The following is a 20,144-nucleotide window of genomic DNA, read 5'->3' on the forward strand; positions in this document are numbered from 1 at the left end:
CGGCGAGGGGGCGGGAAAAGGAGGGAGGCGCAGCGCGCATGCGCGCCCCGGCCCGGGCAGGCTGCGCGCGCCGCGGCGCCGCCGACTCCGGAGCGGCGGTGACGTCACGCGCCCGGCCAGCCCCCGCGCCCTCCTGGCGCATGCGCGACAGCAGGCGAGCCGTCCTTGGACGCGGGCGACGCCGTTCGCGCCTGCGCGGGGAGATTCTCCCGCCAGGCCCCGCCCTCCCCATCCTGCCCGCGCCTGCGCACAGCGCGCTTTGTTCCCCCTCCCCTCGGCGCGTCTCGCTCCCCACCATTTTGTGCCGTGATCTCTGGGTTCGCTGCTGGGTTGTGCCGTGTTCTCCTGCGCGTTCGGGCTCGAGGCGAATTGTCGAAGGGGCCTTGATGGCGGAGAGTCAATCAGCGGCCGGACTGGGGGATTTCACATCCCTTGGTGGGGCCGCGGCCTTTGGTTCGGAACCTGAAACCCGGCGACTGAGCGAGCTGCGAGTCATCGACCTGCGGGCTGAGCTCAAGCGGCGTAACCTGGACAGCGGCGGCAACAAGAGCGTCCTCATGGAGCGGCTGAGGAAGGTGAGGCGAAGCGCGGCGGGGGGAGCCGGGGGAGCGGCGTGCGGCCATCCGGGTCCTTTGTCTGTGGCGCTCCTGGCGCATGCGCGCTGGGGGTCGGGCCCGTGGCCTGGGGCTGCCCTGAGGGGAGCGCGGCTCCGCTGCCGCTGCTGCTGTCCCCGGGCACCCGCGGGCTGCTGTCGGGCCCCGGCGCGTTCCCTGTGCTCCCGCCGCTGCAGCGCCCTTGCCTCCGCGCTGTTTCACCACCCCGCTTTGAGGTTTGGGCGCCGATCCCGCCGCCCCCTCTGGAGCGCGGCTCAGGTTGCGCTGGATGGTATGTGAGACGGCCCCGGCCTCCCGTCCCTGCCTGACCCCGTGTCCGCGCGTCCTTCCTCGATTTACTCTCCCGTTCCCCCGACAAACACACACGTCCCCCTTCTCCTTATATCGTTTCGTACTTCCTTTTTATACTGTTTACAAAATGGGTTAAGTTGGAAGGGATCAAAGTGGGTTATCTGCTCCAGCAGCGTTTTGGCCTAGAGTCCATGGTTCAGGATTTTGTCCAGACAGTTCATGAAGATGTCCCGTGAGAGAGACTCCACACCCTCTCTGGGCACTCTGTTCCAGGGCGTGCTCACTTGCACTGTAAAGAGTTTTATCCTCCTAATAAACTTTGTTCCTCGGTTTCTGCCCTAATGCTTGGCACCACCACGCTTGACCCGACTCCATCTCTCCGACCTCTCTGGAATGTGTTCCCACAGACTTCCATGAGCCCAGGACAGCGTGTTCAGCCCTTTTATGGGTTCTAACAGGCCTGCACATTGAGAAAAAAACTCATGCACCTGAGCTCCTGTAAGAGTCTCTCCCAATCTTACACCATTAATTTGCTTATCTACAGACTGATGAGCTTTGCTCCCCAGCTGTAGTTTGATTTGCCTGTGGGGATGTGTTGCACCCTGTTATTCAGCATTTCTGACAGGTGTACAGTTGTTTGTCTGGCTCTGTGACCTGAACTAGGGAGAGACACCACTGTTTCTCTCTGAAAAATCCTTAAAAATGCAGTTGTGGTTAAACCCTCGCAAGGAGCCAAGCACCACATGGGAACTCACTCTGGATGGGGGCTAAAACTGGAAGGGTAAAAGTGAGAATAAACTTGTGGGGTTGTGATAAAGACAGTTCTATAATCTTAAAAAATGTGAAAGATTAATATAGATGAAGAGAATTGATAAAGCACATGAGACAAGCAATGCTAAAGACAGGAATTCTTTATTGTCAGCCAACTCAACTGATGCTGAGCCAGACCCCAGTTAATGGCAGCCCCACCAGTTTTATTGCTGAGCACAACACCCTCTGGTCTGGAATATCCCTTTGGGCAGCTGTCCAGCTGTGTCTATTCCCAATTCCTTGTGCCCCCCTTTTTGCTGTGGCACAGAGTGAGAAACAGGAAAGGTCTTGACAGTGTAGGCTCTGCTCAGCAGTACCCAAAACACCCCTCTGTTCTCAAACTCAAACCACAGCCCCCTGCCAGCTGTTGTGGAGAGAATTAACTGCCTCATCCAAAGCCAGTACAAAATGCACACCAGCAAATAACACAGTGGATCTCATCCTGCTGTCTCCAACAGGCCATTGAGGAGGAAGGAGGAGATCCTGATGAAATTCCTGTGGGCTCAGAGCTGACCACAAAGAGAATGCCAAAAAGAACTAGCAAAGGTACAGTGTCTGGACACTTGTAGTTCCACTGTTTGCATGGCACTAGATTTTGGCATACAAACTTGTTTTCTCCTGTTGAATTGCTTTAATTAAAAAATAAATAGCTTTTTACCTTGTGGGAAACAGTAGAACTCTCTTGCATTAATGAGCAGGAGCGACTTTAAATGATAGTGTGACAACTGATTGTTTTATTAGCAAGTCTTGAAACTTAAGGATGAAACTGTAAATTGCAGGTGTTTCTGTATTTGTGACCATGAGTAGAATTGTGTCAGGTACAGAGCAAGCAGCTGCAGCATAAGCTTCATGGAAAGCTTCTTTAATTACATTTCAATTATACTTAAACTGTGATTATACTTAACTGCATGTTACTTCAAAATACTAAATATTGTACATGCCATTTTACGTGTGGCTTACTTGAGTTGCTCATAGCTAGTTCTTAAAAATACGTTCTGATGAGAAATAGACTATTATGCTGCTTCTTTTGAGGCTGAGTGGCTAAAAATAGAAATAAAGCTGCTGCCTTTGAATAGCAGTAGGAGTTTGGGGGTGACAGATGTGCAGAAACGTGATTTGTACGTCCCAGATCTTGAAAGTGAACACTAATTCTTAAATCCGTTTAATTAAGGGAAGTGTTTTTGTAAGAATCTTAAGGTGTTACTTTTAAATGGATTACCCAGAGGCTGTTGCATCTTTTTAGGTACTGAAGTGTTGTGGAGTGAGACTGTAGCTTTAGAAAAATACTGTAGCTCTAAAAAAATGCTGTGCTGCTTGTAGTCCCTGGTGCTGATTTTTGTGGAGTAAGGTGACCTCAGCTACAAACCCAGACTCCTGTATCAGCCTCTTGGCTCTTGCCTGTTGTTACAAGCCCAGTGTTCAACAAATAATTCACCAAAGCTTAAACATATTACAAAATGTAGTGCTACATCTGACTGCAGTGATACTGTTTTTAGGAAGAAAGCCAGAAGAAGAAGGAGTGGAAGACAATGGTCTGGAAGAAAACTCTAGAGATGGGCAGGTAAGTGGAATCATTACTGCAGTTACTAAGAATGTGTGTCCTGTAACCTGCAATAAATACACATTTTCCCTTTTTCTCTCTGTAGGAGGACATTGAAGCAAATCTGGACACCTTGCAGGATATTGACATGATGGATATTAGTGTCTTAGATGAAGCTGAAATAGACAACAGCAGTGCTGTAGACTGTGGAGAGGATTATAGTCCTGACAATATTCTTGATTCTCTGTCCGATAATAAAGATAACATTGAAGCAGAAATGAAAGAACTTCCTGATCAGCTAACAGAAAATGAGGTGAGTGAGTAGAGATTTTTGTAATTTTTCCGAAAATATTTAATAGGGATATGGGCACATATCCCTATTAAACAAGGTGTTTCAGTCCAGTAGAATATATGAATATGATCTGGATTCTTTTCCCCATTCACAGCTCTTGTGTCCTGCTCTTATAAATGGTAAATATTCTTGGGGTTTGAAATGTTCTCAGTAGATGAGTCACCATCTCCCTTACCTTGCAGTATCATCTTTGCTTGCTGTGAAAGGAGCCTGGAGTTCAAAATGCTGTATTACTTTCTGTATTACTTCTTTTTTTTAATATGTTATATATGTTAGAGTGTATATGTGCATACACCAAGCAATCCAGGTATTTTTATATATGTGGGGAGAGAGAAAAATAAATTTTCAGCTGTGGTAATTTGGATATCTTTTCTGCAGAAATAATGCTCTGGTTTAAGGAAATTGTGTTCTATTTTTTCATAGAGATTGATAAAAGAAGAACTTGCCTTGTTGCCCTGTTCTGACATTGCCAGGCTTTTGACTTGGTTTTGAGAGCAGCTTGCAGACATGACAGGGTTATCCATATGTCACATTCACTCCCCAAATATTATCCTTCTTGAATCCTTGTGGGTTTGGGTTTTTTAATGTTTTTTTAGGCTTTCCACTCACAGACAGAACATATTCTTTGCCATCTGCATATCTGATTCAGCTTCTTATAATTTACCTTCCATCACCTGAAAAGGGAGATTTTTTCAAAGCCTTTGTGTTTGATTAGTCTGTCAGTGCCACAGGAAAGACCTTTGGCCCACAAAGTGTCAGCATCTGTTCTGGGGACATCCAGGGCAGTCCCTGGATCAGGGAGTGGTTCCTGTGCCCTGGGGAGGGTCACACAGTCAGAGCACAGCAGAGTCCTTGTCCCAGGTCTCCTCAGTTCAGTGTGTTACTCACTGCAGGTACTGGTGCTGCCCTTGAAGGACTCACACTGAACCCTTTATGGAATAACATCATTAATATAATAAAAAGTTACAACAGGTTAAGGTTCTACGATTGCTGGTGATGGTATCTGTCTGCAAAAAAAACCTCCACCATATTAACCAGCTTTAATTCCTAACAGAAGCTGGCTGGAGTTCATCATTCATCACGCTTATAGTAGAGTTCTTACCCACCAGACATCCCCAAAGGGGAAAAGACAGGTTCAGACTGTTGCAATGGAGCCTTCCCTAACTTCTCCACACTTTTAACTAACTATTATACTATTTTTACATTTAGGTGGAGCTTGAGTGACACTGGTGGTACGTCCTGCTCAGTGGGGGGTGGTGATGCCTTGGAGGTGGGTGACATCAGTGTGACATTTGAGGTGACCCTTGGCACAGAGCTGTGTGTTCTGCTGGTTCAACTGCAAGAAATGTCTCTTCTCCTTTGGCTGGCAGCTGCTCTGTGGCTTATCAGCTATGAGGTACCATTGAGTTCCCCCTCTTGCAGGGATTTCAGCAGAGCCTGGCTGTGGTGTCTGCACCCCAACACACCAAACAAACACAAAGGCTTGGAGAGAATCTCCCCTTTCATGGGACTGAACACAGAGTCATTGCAACAGCCTCCCCTTCACCCGAAAGGCAAATTTTGTGGTGTTCTGTGAATTGACCTCATGTAACCAATGAGTTATGGTTGTATCTTACCCTCAACTCATTACAGGAAAAAGATTTTTGGGATATGTTTTCACTTTGGAAGAGTGTAAACCTAAGTCACTTTCATTTCTAACTTGTTTTTTTCATTTAGAAAATAATGTTAAAAAGTGGGGAAGTGAAAAGCATGTTCAGTAACCACATAAATGTGAAATAAGACCCTAAGAATAACTTTGAAATAGACAATGTCCTGTTGAAATTAAAATGAAAAGTAATTGGAGAAAGATATTTAAATATCAGGTATGTTTACACATTGCTCCTCATTTTTGGGTCACACTCTGAATTAGCAATTGAGATCTGTCAAAAATTTTAAAGTGTTTCTGGTTTTCTTGAAAGGGAAAATGAAATGCAGTTGTATTCTTCTTAAGCTTCTTTGGTAAGAAATGCTTTCATTCCTTTCTTACTCTTTTAGGAAGATTATGATGAGATTGAAAACAATTTAGAAGCCTCCTCTTCTGATTTAATTGAAATGAAGGTAAACTGAAAATGTAGCTGTATTGCATAGCTCTATGTTGTAGTATTAATATTTACTCAGTTCTCATAATACCAAAAAGAAAATGTGACCATAATATGAAATTGTAACAGGATCCAAGACATTCATGACCTTGCTCAGCACTGGGTGTGAACTGAGGGTGCCCTGTGGTTTTTTCCCTACTTTGCAGTCACCTCTCAAGATTTCCTTCACTTTATGGCAGATAAAAAGGGTCTTGTACTGCTGACTTCTTCTCTCTCCCACAATTATATGAAGTAGTTATATAGACTGAGGTTTGTTTTTTACTCTGTAGTTGGTGTGCTGATGCACAAAGATACTTTATTAGTCTGTGTAATTCAGAGTTACTTGGGAGAATGCAGTTGTGGCTGAAATTTTGATTTTAATGTGCCAGAAAAGTTACCCATATAAAATACTCAATTCCTGTGGATGGTGAAAAAAAAGAGCTATATGTAGTTGATGAATTTATTTAGTTTTTAATTATGGGATTGAGCAGGGAGTTGTTGTTACTCTATGTTAGAAAGTTCATTTTATAAAATTATTCTGTGGTCTTTTTTTCCTGAACAGAAAATGGAGAAGCTACACCTGGAGCCAGGTACTGTTAAAGAAAAACATATTCCTGTCTTTTCAACTAATACTTTTTAAACCATTAACTAGTAAAAAACCCAAGCAAACAAACATAATTTGCATTATTTTTATAATGGACAATCCAGATCATGCAGGGTCATAGAGATTGGAAACCCAATCATATCCCCAGATCTGTGAAGTGATGCTTGAAATACTTCCAGTGAAATGAAATGGTTTAAAAACCTGTTAAACTACATAAATGGATTTAGAGAAGTTTAATCACAGTTTTAAAAGCTAAATATTCTACTTGTAAACAGATCTTGTGATATTGCACACACCTTAACTCTGTTGCTAAGTAGAGAGCAGTGAAAGCAGATAAAGATATTGTAGGGCATTAAAAAGTAAAGATTAGTTACTGGATACAGAAGAAAGAAGAGAGTTTCTTCATGGAAATTTCATACAGATACTTTTCCCTTTCTGGACTGCAAACACACTCATGCACCATCAGAAGATGCCCAGTTCTCATGTTGGACTGTCTCTGCTAAAAGAATTTCACAGAAATTTAAAAATTGAACTCTCAGTGCCTTGTCACGTTCAGTTAAGCATCTCGGACTCTGGAAGCTAACTAGAGAAGAAACAGAGCTGAACGATTTGCTGAAGAATATGAAGGCTGAGCCCGAAGTTTTTTGTTAAATCTGTTGGGGGCATTTTTCTTGGCTGTTGAGGTGGTAGGGCTGATTTGGCAGTGTGTGAGAGAGCAGTTAGCGTGGTAGGCGTAACACTGTGTACACTAGGGTTTTCCAATCTCTGTGTAGCTTAGCAGTTCTCTTGGTGTTAGTGTGGCAGCCATTGCCAGTTCCACATTTGTGATTGCTGTATTTCCCTGGTGATTAAATCTTGTGCCATTCTATTCCTGTTAAATCCGTAGAAAATGAGAAAATACTCGACATTTTGGGGGAAACTTGTAAATCTGAGCTACTTAACGAAGAACCTCCGGAAGCGGAGCGGGCGCGTGCGCAGGAAGCCAGTAACGCGGGGCCAGGCAAGAGGCTGGCTGAGGAAGAGGACGCTCTCGCTGCCGCTCAGCTGGAGGAAGATGCTTTAGCTTTGGACAGCAAATCGGCCCAAGCTTTGGCAAGGAAGGAAGCAAAGCGTTTAGTGGTAGCGAAAGGGGAGACAAGTGAACAGAGCCCCGAGGAAGAGGCCCCGGACTCTGAAGGTGTAGTGGTAGAGACCCTAAGCGATCAGAGTAGCAAACGCTCCCAAGGCCTGGAAGCCTCTAGTGGGGAGACAGCGGAGAAAGGCGCAGGCGCCGAAGCCAGAGATAGCAAAGAAGATGGCAAGAGAGCAGAAGACAAAGCTAATTCTGAGGAATCTTCCCCTGCCACTAAAGAGTCCTCAGCCAGTGAGGGCGGTGATCAGAAAAAGAGGTTTGTTTTTTCTCCGTTCTAGACCAGATGCTATCTTTTATCATTGGTCCTTAAGTGATGCGAATAAGCTGTTTCCTTCAATTGGCCTCCGAGACTGATGAAATTGTAGCCTATTCCTAAAGGTCTCTTTTATTTCTCCATGTGCAGATATTTTTATTTTTTTAAATGCAGTGGGTTTGATTTCTTTCCTTCATCAACCTTCAAAGGTTGTTTTCCCAAATTACTCTTATTTGTAATCATCTTCTTAATGTAAGTCTGTTTAAGAATCTGACTTCATTATTTCTTGTCAGATTTCTTAAATCCAGTATACAAAGGTGTGTTTTCATTTGCAACATATTTTCTGGTAGGTATTTAATTTTAGCTTTTTTCATAGTTTATATTCAGTTACTTTTCTTTCTGACTTGAATAATGTGGTGTTTTGTCTTTAGCCCTGTTGAGGAGGACAGAGATACAAAGATAATCTCAAAAGATGAAAAAGGTATGTTTGTTTTCAGATGTAAAGCCTCAATGATTTCTTGGATAGCTGTTTGTTTTGGATGAGTTATTTCAGTAGAAATTGATTGCAACCTATGCAGTTGTTTAATAGCATAAATTCATTTCTTTCTGCATTTTCTTATTAATGTCAGAATAAGTATTTTCCTTTTAAGCATTTTCCAGAACGTGTGCATTGCACTGTTGTGTTTGTATCTTGATTTTTAAAGGTCAATGTTAATACATGGCAATTATGTCTTTTTTGGCACTGGAGATGCCCACTAACAGCTGTTAGTGAGTCAATAACCTTATGCAATTGTGTTTGCTTTACTATACACTTGGAATTCTCCTTCCCATCTTCTGTTTTGCTGAAGTAGTTTGGGATCCAGTATTCACATATCTAAATGCCACAAATATTACAGCTTAGTATTGTCTTGATTTTATTAAATCTTTGTCCACACAGACCCTCTGTATGGGGCAAATATGCATCATAAGCGAGAAGAAAATGTTTTGATCAGTGTCAGATGCCTTCATACTTCTTGCTTTTAATACACCAGGCAGCTGAGTCTTTGCAGCTCGCTCCACTTTTCTGTTCTCTTCTGCCTGCCCAAGGCAGAAAATTTAGATCTGAGTATTACCATTCCTATTACATGCTGCTGGCAGGTACTTCAGCACTTTTAAATGTGGAAGTCCCAGTAATTCCTGTAAAAAATCAAGAAACTCCTTGTGAGGTCTGACAGCCAACTGAACAGGAGGAATTGGATTGGTTTAAATTGGGGTTTACAACCCAGACCCAGCTCTCTGTCATCTGCTCTTCCCAAGATCCTGGGTTGCACCTGTTTGCACAAGCTGCTGGACCTCCCTTGTTAAGGGTCAATTTACCTCTTGCTCCCAGTCTGTAATCTCAAGTTCTCTTACTTCAGAATATTTCAGGGAGTTTTCTGTGCATGCTGTCCTTCACCTAAGGACTTGAGTGGGTTTTTATTGAGAAAACTCTTGTCTGAGTTTGCTTTCAGAGCAGCCTTCAGGAACGTGGGTGTCTGAAACCACCTTGCTCCTGCATCCCTCCCCCCAATGGATGTGCCATGTTCCACCACATTTGTTTTATTCATGTTCTGGCTTAGTGAACAGCAGTGGTGAGAGGGAGCTGCCTGACTGTGTAACATTCTCTGCATGCAGAGCAAAGTGGCTGACCCAGAAAGAACCTAAAACAGTACATACAAATCAGTTCTGTCTCATACATTGCTGTTTGCTCACCTGTATGAAAGGGTTTTATTTAGGATGAAGATTTTTCCATATTCTGTGCAATAATTGTGAAAACTGTCAACAAGAGTACAGAAAAATTAATTGATGAGCTCAGCCTGGTGGATTTGGCTGTTGATGGATGCACATTTGAAAGATGTCTCCAGTGTTGATGGTTGGCTCCCAGTACCTGCATTGTTCCTGTTTCTAAGTTAAATATTTTCAAGTCCCAGTATTTCTTTGTCTTAAAAGTGCAGAACCATTGCAGGAGCACATTTAAAGTCTTACAGGAAGGGAAAACCTAGAGACATTAAGACTGATCAATGCTTAATCAAAAAGGACATTAACACAGTTTTAAAAATCTAAAAAAACTCAATTGTAGAACAAAAGAAAAGAGAAAAATGAGCACTTTCCTCTTTCTCCAGGATTCTGGTGCCAGAGTAACTGCAGGTACTAATTTTTAAATTGTAGAGATGTGTGGAATAAAAGCATCAAAGCTTTTTAAAACACCAAGACTGTGCCTCTCCCATGTATTTGTGTGCATGACATCCCTTTGTCCATGCACTTCTGAGATAAATGACGGCAGGTGTGTACTCATCTTTATACAATAAAAACTGGGTTTGGATGTTTTTGTAGAGATTGATTAAAATCACTGCATCCTTCCCTAGGAAAGCTGTGTAAATATTAATAACTGTATTCTCAGTTACTCGTGCCAGTGACTGAAATTATCAGGAAGTAGAAGATGGAAAGGCACCCAAATAAAACAGCATTTTTGAAAAGTTCTGGGAAAAATTACTTCCCTCAATGAAAGAGGTTCTGTAAAATTCCATGTATCACCAAAAAAAACCCAAAGCAGAAGGATGGAAGCAGAGAGCTGGAGTGAAACCCATTCACTGAGGCCTTGGAACTGCCCAGACTGTCAGAAGGACAGTACAGACATTTCACAGGAGACTGGGAGCAGTATCCTTGTGTGTGTGCTTCATGCAGACATTGAACCTTGGAGTTCAGTTCACTCTTTAATCACTTGATGCTGGGTATTCAGACTTGGTGAGTTCATTAGCATTTATTAAATCACCTTTGTAGATGAGATGCAAAATAGGACAGGCATTCTATAATTCTTGCATGTTAAAGCGGGTCAGGTCTTTCCTAACTCCTGCAGCTGAGGTCAGACATACATCCTAGCTGTGGATCTGTGTGGGCAGGAGCACAGAAATTTCCTTGGTTTATTTGTGGTGAATGGTTTTCCTTGAGAGGAATTCTGCAGCCCATCAGTATTCCTTTGGACTTAAGATAAAAAGGCAAGACATGAACACACATGGGGTGCAGACACAGTTCCCACAACTCGTGCAGGGCTTCTGTCTTCTGTAAGTTGTTGGGATCTATCCTGGCATGTTTTGAAGGGCCTCAGTTAATTCAGAGGTGCCCTAATCCTGTTGCTTTCTTGAAGAATGATATAAAATACTTCTGTATCAAAACTCGTAGTTGCACCCAAATTTTTGGACTTGTAATGCTCCTTACCTTCAGCAAAGCAAATCATGGGAGGAGAATATCACACAATGCATTTCACTTGCTCTGTGATTTAAAAAAATTTAAGATTTGTGATCCTGCTCTGTTGTAATTCACAAAATGATTCAAGTAATTAATCCCAATAATTAGGACTTGGGGTATGTTTTGGTTTTGTCTGTTTTCCCAACTAGGTCGCAGTACTAGCGGTTCTGGTAGAAACTTTTGGGTGAGTGGATTGGCTTCCACCACCAGAGCTACAGATCTGAAGAATCTGTTTAGCAAATATGGGAAGGTAAGGGGTTATTTTTGTTGGTTTGTTTTTTATTTTGTTACTTGGTCTGTTGGCACAAGTTTGTTTGAAACTGTTAATTTTTAAACTCATCACTGCAAGTACCCATGAAAGGAATCCAATTATCCAAAATATTGTGGGATATCAAGGAAAAATCACTGAAGTCCACACTGAATGGGGGGTTTTTATTCTATTGCTCAGAATATATAAACAGAAAATTCCATTTGTGGTCCTTTATTTGAAATGGTCAGTAACTGTTTACACACACTTCTATGCTGCAGTATGGTATCTACACCCGTTAAAAATTCACAGTCAACTGTGAATTTATTAAAGATTTCCTTAGAACTAAGGAAAAAATGCAGTAAACGTCAAGACAGAATTACTGAGGAACATCTTAGGAATTGCCTGAGTAACTCAAATTTTAATTTATCAAGAGTTGGCAGTTCCTTTGAAAAACATTTGTTTGGGCAGTTTGGGATATGGAGAAATGTTGTTTGCTTTTGCAGGCAGGGGAGGTCCTGCAATTGCTGTTAAGGACAGACAAAATGTCAAATCTCCCTGTCAGCTGGAAAATGAAAAGAATTCAATAAAAGGCTGATATCAGAGCCCAGTAAGGATTTTTGTCAGACCTCTGAAGCCTATTTACAGATTACTACCAGCAGATTGCAGTAAAAGCAAATTGTATGTGCTGACAATCAGCCATTGGATGTTTTACTGATGAAAATACTCTGGAACTTAAATATGACTTTACAAATAGGTACAAAAATGGATTAATTGTAGCACAGCTTGGAGTTTAAAAGTCATGGAACTGGCAAAACCTTTTTAATGCTCCTTGTAATGCAATATTTCCATTGATTTGCTTAGAATTCCATCTGATAACCTAAAATGTTGATCATAGAGATGTGCCACAAAATTTTAAATGCAATTAAAAACTAAACAACAGCCAGCCCAGTATTTGGCTCCAGATAGATGCCATGGTACCATTTAGTAATTTAAATAAAATATTGTTATTTCCTTCAGGGTACTAACACAGACAGAACTTCCTGGAAGTAGATGTACTTGTGCAGTAAAGCAAATGCTCAGAAGTAGGTTCTTTAGTCAACTGTACTTTAAAACATCCCTCCTGAAATATGATTGATTTCTGTATTACAAAGTGAACGGTACTGAATATCTGAGCATATATAAACACCATTTGTGTGAATTTTTCAAGCTCTGGATTTTAGAAAAACTTCCTGTTTCTTAAAGATAGAAGATAACATTGTTGATCTGCCTCAGCAGATCATTTTTTGGAGGGAAGGTGGCACTTTGCAGTTAAGCATTAACGTGGAAATTTGCTTAAAATTTTGCATTAGTTTTTACTATTTTATATTAAAGCAAAGTGATGTTGTTGATATAAAGTTAGATGCCTTTTAGAAAAATCTTATTGTCGCCTTGGTGTCTTTCTCTGGAAAGGAATTCAATCTTTAGCTGCCACCTCTTGGTGTTGAGCTTTTGTATCATTCCACTGGTAACAGAAACATGATTGGCTCCAAGCAATGCTCCTTTTGTATTTGTTAATCTCTAAAAAACCAGAACTTTCCTGCCTGGTAATGGCCAGGAATGAAAAAAGAGCAGAAGTGGAGCTTGTAGTTCTTGCTGTTTAACCTTGAGGACTTGTCAGAGGGAGAGTAAATTCCTGGTTTTTTTGGGCAGGTGGTGGGGGCCAAGGTGGTGACCAACGCGCGCAGTCCCGGCGCTCGCTGCTACGGCTTTGTCACCATGTCCACGGCCGAGGAGGCCACCAAGTGCATCACCCACCTGCACAAGACAGAGCTGCATGGCAAGATCATTTCTGTGGAAAAAGTGAGTACTGGGCCTCAGAGATACCGACTTCTCACCAGATTGTGCAAATGGTCGAGGCCAGATTCTCAGCTGATGATGTGCAAAATAAATTTCAGGCAAAAAATGAACCCGCTGGGAAGAAGACAAGTGAAAAAAAAGAGAGTGAAGCAAAGAGAGAAACAGTCAGTGAGAGGTACTGTGTTAAAAATTCTCCTACCAAAGGTGTTTTGCTGTTCTTCAGTCTGTGTTGATGTCCAGAGAAACTTAAGTTACAATAAGAGTTTCTGTGGCAAACATTCAAAAAGAGGAGTATTTGGATTTTTTTTTCAGCTTTTATTGCAAGATAGACTTCAGTTGATGTTCATTGCCTAAATTGTTTCTATTGTGTGCTTTAAGGTAGGCATTGGAAAGTTGCATTTTCAAGCACACCTTTTAATTTAACCATATTTGATGTTTAGTAATGATTGTGGGGCTTACCTGTCTTAAATCTGGGGGAAAAACCATGCGAGAATTTTGGTCTGTGTGTCACTGTTTCCTCATTACCTTGTGTCTCATTGGAATAGGGTTTCCTCCAGGTCCCAGACAGTTAAAACAGAGTTGTCAAAGATCAGTTCCCAGATCATGTTCCTCTTGAGCACTGTGCTCTTCCTCTCTAGCCTTGCTAAAAGTAGCTAAAAGAGGAACTAAGAGAGTGAATTAAATACTAAGAACTTTGCCTTCTTGAATTATCTTCTTGAGGCATAACTTCTATTAAATGCCACTTGCTGAGAAGTTTTTGCTGCTGTTTCACCCAGTTGCCTGATAAAAATGGTTCATTGTCATGTTGTGTAAGAAACTTTGTGGGCATTGAGCATGTACTGGTGTGAATTTGTCTTCATGCTTCCAGTTGAGGTCCTGAATCCTGGCCAAGTTTGTTGCCTACTCCACAGGACAGTGAATATCTTGTTTTATGGTGCAGGAAGCTGTGGAAGGAAATGTTTGAAATCTAATTATAATTGGTATTACATCAGAGTTCTATTTTGTTGCTGGCATTTTTCTTGAATTTTCTTTTCTCTTAGTCTGTGTTAGTCTAATCTGTATCAATATCTATCCACAGACCTGGTGGTCCTAAAAGAGATGAGAAATCTGATCAAAAAGATGATCCTAAAAAGACAGAAGATAAAGATGAAAAGGAAAAAAAGGATAAAGATGAGCAGAAGTCTGGTTCATCAGATCAGCCTAAAACTATTAAATCAGGTAATTTGGCTGTTGGTGTTTTATACAGATACGTTGATGTAGGAATATTTAATTGGAGGTAGTTCTAGGATTGTTTCAGATTCTTAGTTGGAAATCCAGAATGAATAAAGGGAAGGGGAGATGTTTGACATTGTGCAATCCTTGAAAGAAGTACCTGGATTACGTGAAGTAATTGATTTTGAAGAGACAGTTAAATGCCCATTTTCACATTTTAGAGAACAGAACTTGTGGTGTAGCAATGAGTGGTGTAGGTCATGAAGTTTGATTGTTTCTTTCAATTTCTGATTTATTTAGGAAGTAAAGGAACAGAGAGAACAGTAGTCATGGATAAATCCAAAGGAGAACCTGTTATTAGTGTGAAAACATCCACTACGTCAAAGGACAGAGTAAGTGATGCTTCTGCATGGGAAACATTTTCCTTACAAACAGATCCTGAATCCTGCCAGGCTATGCATAATCCACATTTGTCTTGCCAATTTGAGTTTCTATAACGTGGTTTTAATTGGTAAAATACCTCTCATTTGGCTGATACAGCACTCAAATCCTGCCAAACAAATGGGGCAAGGTATTACTGTATTAATACATGGTGTCTGTAATGGTAAGAAAGAACAGCTTTTGGAAAATCAGTGATCAGGCTTTGAGATATGAACTGTACAAATGGAAACAGAGCTCAGAGTATTGTTTGTGATGGTTGTCCTTTAATAAATTAAAGTTTCTCTTTTAAATACAGAGTGTTAAGAGCCAAGACCGCAAATCAGAGAGCAGAGAGAGACAAGGGATTGTCCCCTTTGACAAAATCAAAGCACAGCGAAAAATGAGGGAGGCAGAGCAGCGCCGGTAAGAGCAGCACTGACATTGTTTGAGGTTTTTCCCCCAAAATAGATAGAATTTTCATTTTTAATGAAATAAGACAGAGGAAAAGGCCTTCATTTTTTTTCCCTCACTTGTAACTTCATTATATTTTTATGGGTATCTATTGAACCTAATTTAGATACTTAATTATTTTTGGTGGGGCTTTTTTCTTTGTTTTCTTATGTTTAATAAGTTTTGTAATGTTTAAAGGTGATAATTGCCATCCTGCAAATTCCTGGCTAGAACTGTGACCTGAATTCCGTGTTCTCCACACATAACAAAATCTTCTATTTCTCACCTAAAAGTAGTTGTAATGGGCTGGAGGAAAATGCTTTTGTTTTTTTATTGAAGAGGAAAAAGTTTCTCCCTCATAGTTAAATTCCTGAGCTTTAGTGGAGTTGTTATCCACCATACCATCCTGCCTTTCTTCACAGAAATAAAATATTCTTCACAGATACTTTATTTCAATGTAGGAAATGAACTGTGGGCATTTAGATTCAGATTCTCCTGACCTATAGAAATATTTGTGGGCATTTGGATTCACATTCTCCTGACTATATAGAAGTATTTGCCCCCTGGGATGGGTGTTGTGGGAGTAGTTTGATCGGTCTCTAAATAAATTTGCGTGTATGCTGAGTGTCCTCCCTCCACACACGTGTCATTTCAAGGGGACGATGCAAGTTTCCAACCACTGTTTTTAATCTTTAACATTCTTTTAACATCCTTTCTTTACTGAAGCATTACAAGTGTTCCCTCTGTCTCTGTTCAAGCAGCACCCGCGAGCGCCGGGAGCGGCAGCAGCACCTCCAGACCATCCGCGAGCGGGAGGAGAGGGAGAGGCTCGAGATCGCCCGGGAGAGGCTGGAAATCGAACGGCAGCGCCTGGAACGGGAACGGATGGAGAGGGAGAGGCTGGAAAGGGAACGGATGCACATCGAACACGAGAGGAGGAGGGAGCAGGACAGGATCCAGCGCGAGAGGGAGGAGCTGCGGCGCCAGCACGAGCAGCTGCGCTACGAGCAGGAGCGGCGCTCTGCCATGAGGAGGCCCTATGACATAGATGGCAGGTAAAGCCACCAGATCCTGATGGTGCCAGTGGGAAATGCCACTGCCAGGTTCTGTCTCGTCTGCCTGGACTGGAAAAAGCTGTACACACACTCTCTGCAGTTGTTGGTTGCATTGAGATGGTCATGTTTAATAGCCCAGGTTTTTCAACGCCCTTTTGAATTGAATTGCTCTTGTGTTGGTTTGGAAGGAGGAACAATATCAAAAGGCATTATGTGGGCTGAAATGAGTCTGTTGTTTCTTTCAGGAGGGATGATCCATACTGGCCAGAGGCAAAACGAATGGCCATGAATGACAGGTACCACTCAGACTTCAGTCGCCAGGATCGCTTCCATGACTTTGATCACAGGGACCGTGGGCGTTATCAGGAGCATTCAATAGACAGGTTGGTGTCTTCCCTCCACTGCTGCCTGAAAACAAAACATAAAAATATGTACTTAATGTCACATTTTGCTGCCTTTACTGTGTGCTTAGTTCGTATTTTATTTTTCAAGTGCTGCTTAGTGGCTGTGGACTTCCTCTTCCAAAACCATGAAAATATTTGTACTATGCCATGAGTTAAAGCTTCTGGCAGGCTTGTTCAGAGTGTCTTGCAATGCTGTTTCACATATTCCTAGGATTCTGAAAAACTTCTAAATAATATTGTAGGCACCTAGAATTTTAACAAGAAAATTTTGGTTTATATGTTAGGACTAACTGGCTTTCCCAGGAATCCAAAATATGTCACATTTTCCATATGTTCCAGTTGTTTATGCCTTTTGTGGATAATATGGCACAATGTGGGAGCAGGACTTTTCATCTGTGTTGTTAAATAAATGGATTTTTATAGACTGCTGTGTGTTTTACTGTCACAGTCTGATTCTAATTGTCTGTTTCTAGGAGAGATGGATCCAGGACAATAATGGGAGATCGGGATGGACAAGTGAGTTGCTTTATAGAGCTACAGAAATATCTTTACATCTTACAAGCTGGTTTTCTATAGTGCGTGTGTCAGATTATATTTCAGTAATTGAGAATTACATTATATCTACCAAAATATGTTGGAATAATCAGGTTGTCTTGTTTACTTCAATAAGATGAAATTCAGTTCAAAGACTCATTTATGATAAAAGTTAGATATAGTTATTCTGATAGAAATCAAAGCAATTGAGTTGTGTCAAAATACAGTATTCCAAAAGATTGCATAGAAGAGGCAAAGGTACAAAGTACAAATTCACTCTGTGAGGTTACATGGCAATAGCAGCTGAACTGTGGAGATGTTTGTGTTTGAGGGCTGGGGGAAAGACCTTCAGGGCTCATTCAGGCAGTGACAGATAAATTTTATGGAGTCACAGAATCCTCAGTGACCTTTATTGTGAGGTTTGGAGGGACCTGAGTAGGCTGGAGAGTTGGGCTGAGGGAATATCCTGAAGGTCAAGAGCAGGAAATGCAAAGTCCTGGGCTGACTTTACCAATGTGCATTAGTAACTCATGGGAGGGAGGATGTGGATAAAGTGTAGCCAGGTGTCAACTCAGCGACAAGAGAGTCAGTGAGCACACACTGAAACACAATTCCATCTGAAGAGGATCCACATCCCCTTTAACTGGGAGCACTGGAACAGGTTGCATGGAGAGCCTGTGAAGTCTCTAGATGGGAAGATCCTCAAAACCCTCTGGGAAACCTGTTAGGAAAGGCTGGACCTGGCTGACCCTGAGTAGATGTCAGGAGGTCCCTTCCCTCCCAGGTGACGGTGAGATGGAGCGATTCCAGCTGAGCAGGTTGAGGCAGGGACAGGTGTGTGCTGTGCAGCCTGTGAGAGCTCTGTGCCTTCCAGCACTACCCAGACGAGCGCCACGGAGGCCCCGACCGGCACTCGCGGGACTCGCGGGAGAGCTGGGGCAGCTACGGCTCCGACAGGAGGATGAGTGAGAGCAGAGGGATCCCCCCACAGTCACGGTTGGTACTGAACACACCTCTCCTTGTGCACCTCAGGAGTATTTCTGTATGTCAGAGTTTTTGGAAGATGTTTTTTCCAGCTTTCACCAAAGGCGTGTTGGATGGACTGCAGATGATTTGATGATGCCTTGTGCATCAAAACATGCTCTTAGCTGATCTTTTTTAATAACTTCACATCTTAAAGTCATAATGCTTTCCATTAATTCTAACTAACATTACTACCAAAGCTGGCTATTTTCACAATAGTGGTTCTCCCCCAATATCTTATTTATTTGTCATCTTAGTTGGTTTGAGCAGAATGATTCTTCTGAGCTTTTACTTAACAGATAGCAATATAAATACAAGAATCACATGAGCCTTGGTAAAGCATTTGAGTAAGTTTGTGACTTAGATTTAGATATGAAAACTATCCCATGTGCTCTGGCTCGTCTGAGAAGGTGGCAATTTCCTGTCTTCACAGGGATGGACGTGAGTGGGGAGATCACAGTCGAAAGTTTGAAGGGCACCAAGACCGTTCCTGGCAGAGCAGCGTGGACGGAGGGATGATGGGACGGGATCACGAGAGATGGCAAGGTGTGGTGCTTGCACAGCTCCTCAGCTGTGCTGTGTGAAATGCAGACATTATCCTTGAAGTAAAACTCTTGCTGTGGATATAAAGGAAGCATCTGAACTTTTTTAGGTGGCAGTAGAGGCAGACCTGGCCATGTGATGCATCGTGGAGGCATGTCAGGGTAAGAACTTTAGAAGGAGCAGAGTGTTTGTTTTTCTGTTAAGGGACATTTCTTCTATTTAAATTGGCCAAAGAAATATGGGAGTCTCAGTTATCTAATTTGTTACTTAAATGTCAAGGAATAATAAAATATCCCCATGGTTTTTATGTAGTGCATTTTATGGAAGAGTAAAAACAAAAACAACACCCATTCTAGCAATCTGACTATACCAGTATGAGAGAATATTAAAATCTCTGAATCCCTTTGCAGGCGTGGCAGTTTCATGCAGGGTGGCAATCAGAGTCAGATCATGCACGGAGGAGGAATGCAAGGAGAAGGCTTTGCTGGCCAGGAAAGGGCAAACAGACCGAATGATCCTCGTTTCAACCGTCGCTACTGATTGTGTTTGGTTTTTAATGCAAGGTGGCAGGTGAAACAAATCTGTTACCCAGGGTTACCATTAATTGTAACTTATGGGCTACTGTAAGTGTAATTTTTTTTAAGCTGCTGCCATATTATGTCACTCAATCCAATGTGAACTCATTTGTTTTGTAAGGTGTTGTTCATATCCCATTTAAAAATGTTTGTTAATGAAGCATTCCATTTTCCATAAATAAATGCCAGTTTACAGTTACTTGCTTTGTTTCAGCAGTCCCTGTCAAACAGATTTCTTCAGCTTTGTGTTAAACTATAACTTTGTTTCAAAGATGAAGTATCAAAATGCCTTACAGGTGTCCCTTTGCACCCCCAGAAATAGTGAAATACTGTGTTTTACCTCAGAGCTGTCAGTTACCAACCCAGGTAACCATGTCCCACCATGAGAGAACATCAGTGGATCACAGCTGTCAAAGTTTGAATGCCCTGCCACTGCAAAATTGTCACAGGAGCTTGTAGGGCAAGTGGTGAAGAATTCATCTGGTGTCAGGTGCTATGTAATATCTGAAAAAGGAGTTACATTCTGTGATAGCAGCACAGCTTCTGCAAGAGCACAGAGGTGCTTGTCACCCTCTTGCAGGTGCTTGTGAGGATCACTTTATTTAGTTTTTGATAGATCAGGGTAGTCCAAAACTCCACCCAGTCTTACAGCCCAGTAATTCTAGCAATCCATAATTTCCTTAGAAGCAGCTACTATCTCTGCTTTGGCATAATTTTGCATTGAGGAACTGACATGATCAAGATTGGTCCAAATGATCTGTTGCTTTGTCATATCCAAGTTAAAATTTGTCCTCATGCAGACATCTCTGGAGCAACATGACCTTAGCCTTACCCTAAAATGGCTTTTATGATGCCAAAGGGGAAA

General features: G+C 42.0%; 1 protein-coding gene across 2 annotated transcripts; it reads left to right on the forward strand.

Annotated features, from left to right (window-relative positions):
• The first annotated feature begins 229 nt into the window (after window positions 1-229).
• On the forward strand, window positions 230-19,478 carry LOC310920066 (scaffold attachment factor B1-like). Of its 2 annotated transcripts, none has more exons than XM_083879780.1 (21): window positions 230-575; window positions 2,174-2,261; window positions 3,212-3,276; window positions 3,362-3,568; window positions 5,642-5,704; window positions 6,287-6,314; window positions 7,215-7,716; window positions 8,145-8,194; window positions 11,127-11,227; window positions 12,917-13,066; window positions 13,162-13,238; window positions 14,142-14,281; window positions 14,576-14,667; window positions 15,012-15,118; window positions 15,904-16,200; window positions 16,446-16,583; window positions 17,078-17,120; window positions 18,013-18,134; window positions 18,595-18,707; window positions 18,814-18,865; window positions 19,115-19,478. In XM_083879780.1, the coding sequence occupies exons 1-21, from the start codon at window positions 387-389 to the stop codon at window positions 19,242-19,244; spliced, it is 2,754 nt and encodes a 917-aa protein (XP_083735906.1). In that variant the 5' UTR covers window positions 230-386; the 3' UTR covers window positions 19,245-19,478. The 2 variants fall into 2 exon arrangements, with proteins under 2 accessions (XP_083735906.1, XP_083735907.1); XM_083879781.1 differs by having other exon boundaries at window positions 15,907-16,200.
• The last annotated feature ends 666 nt before the right edge of the window (window positions 19,479-20,144 follow it).

Source organism: Zosterops lateralis (assembly GCF_965231275.1).
Source record: "Zosterops lateralis genome assembly, chromosome: 29".
NCBI lineage: Eukaryota > Metazoa > Chordata > Aves > Passeriformes > Zosteropidae > Zosterops > Zosterops lateralis.

Bases quoted from the DNA above. Each gene is read 5' to 3' on its own strand.
- LOC310920066 (XM_083879780.1), top strand. From the start codon at position 387: ATGGCGGAGAGTCAATCAGCGGCCGGACTGGGGGATTTCACATCCCTT. The intron at 14,668-15,011 runs GTAAGTGATGCT...TTTTAAATACAG, and splicing joins CCACTACGTCAAAGGACAGA to AGTGTTAAGAGCCAAGACCG. The intron at 16,584-17,077 runs GTTGGTGTCTTC...GTCTGTTTCTAG, and splicing joins CAGGAGCATTCAATAGACAG to GAGAGATGGATCCAGGACAA.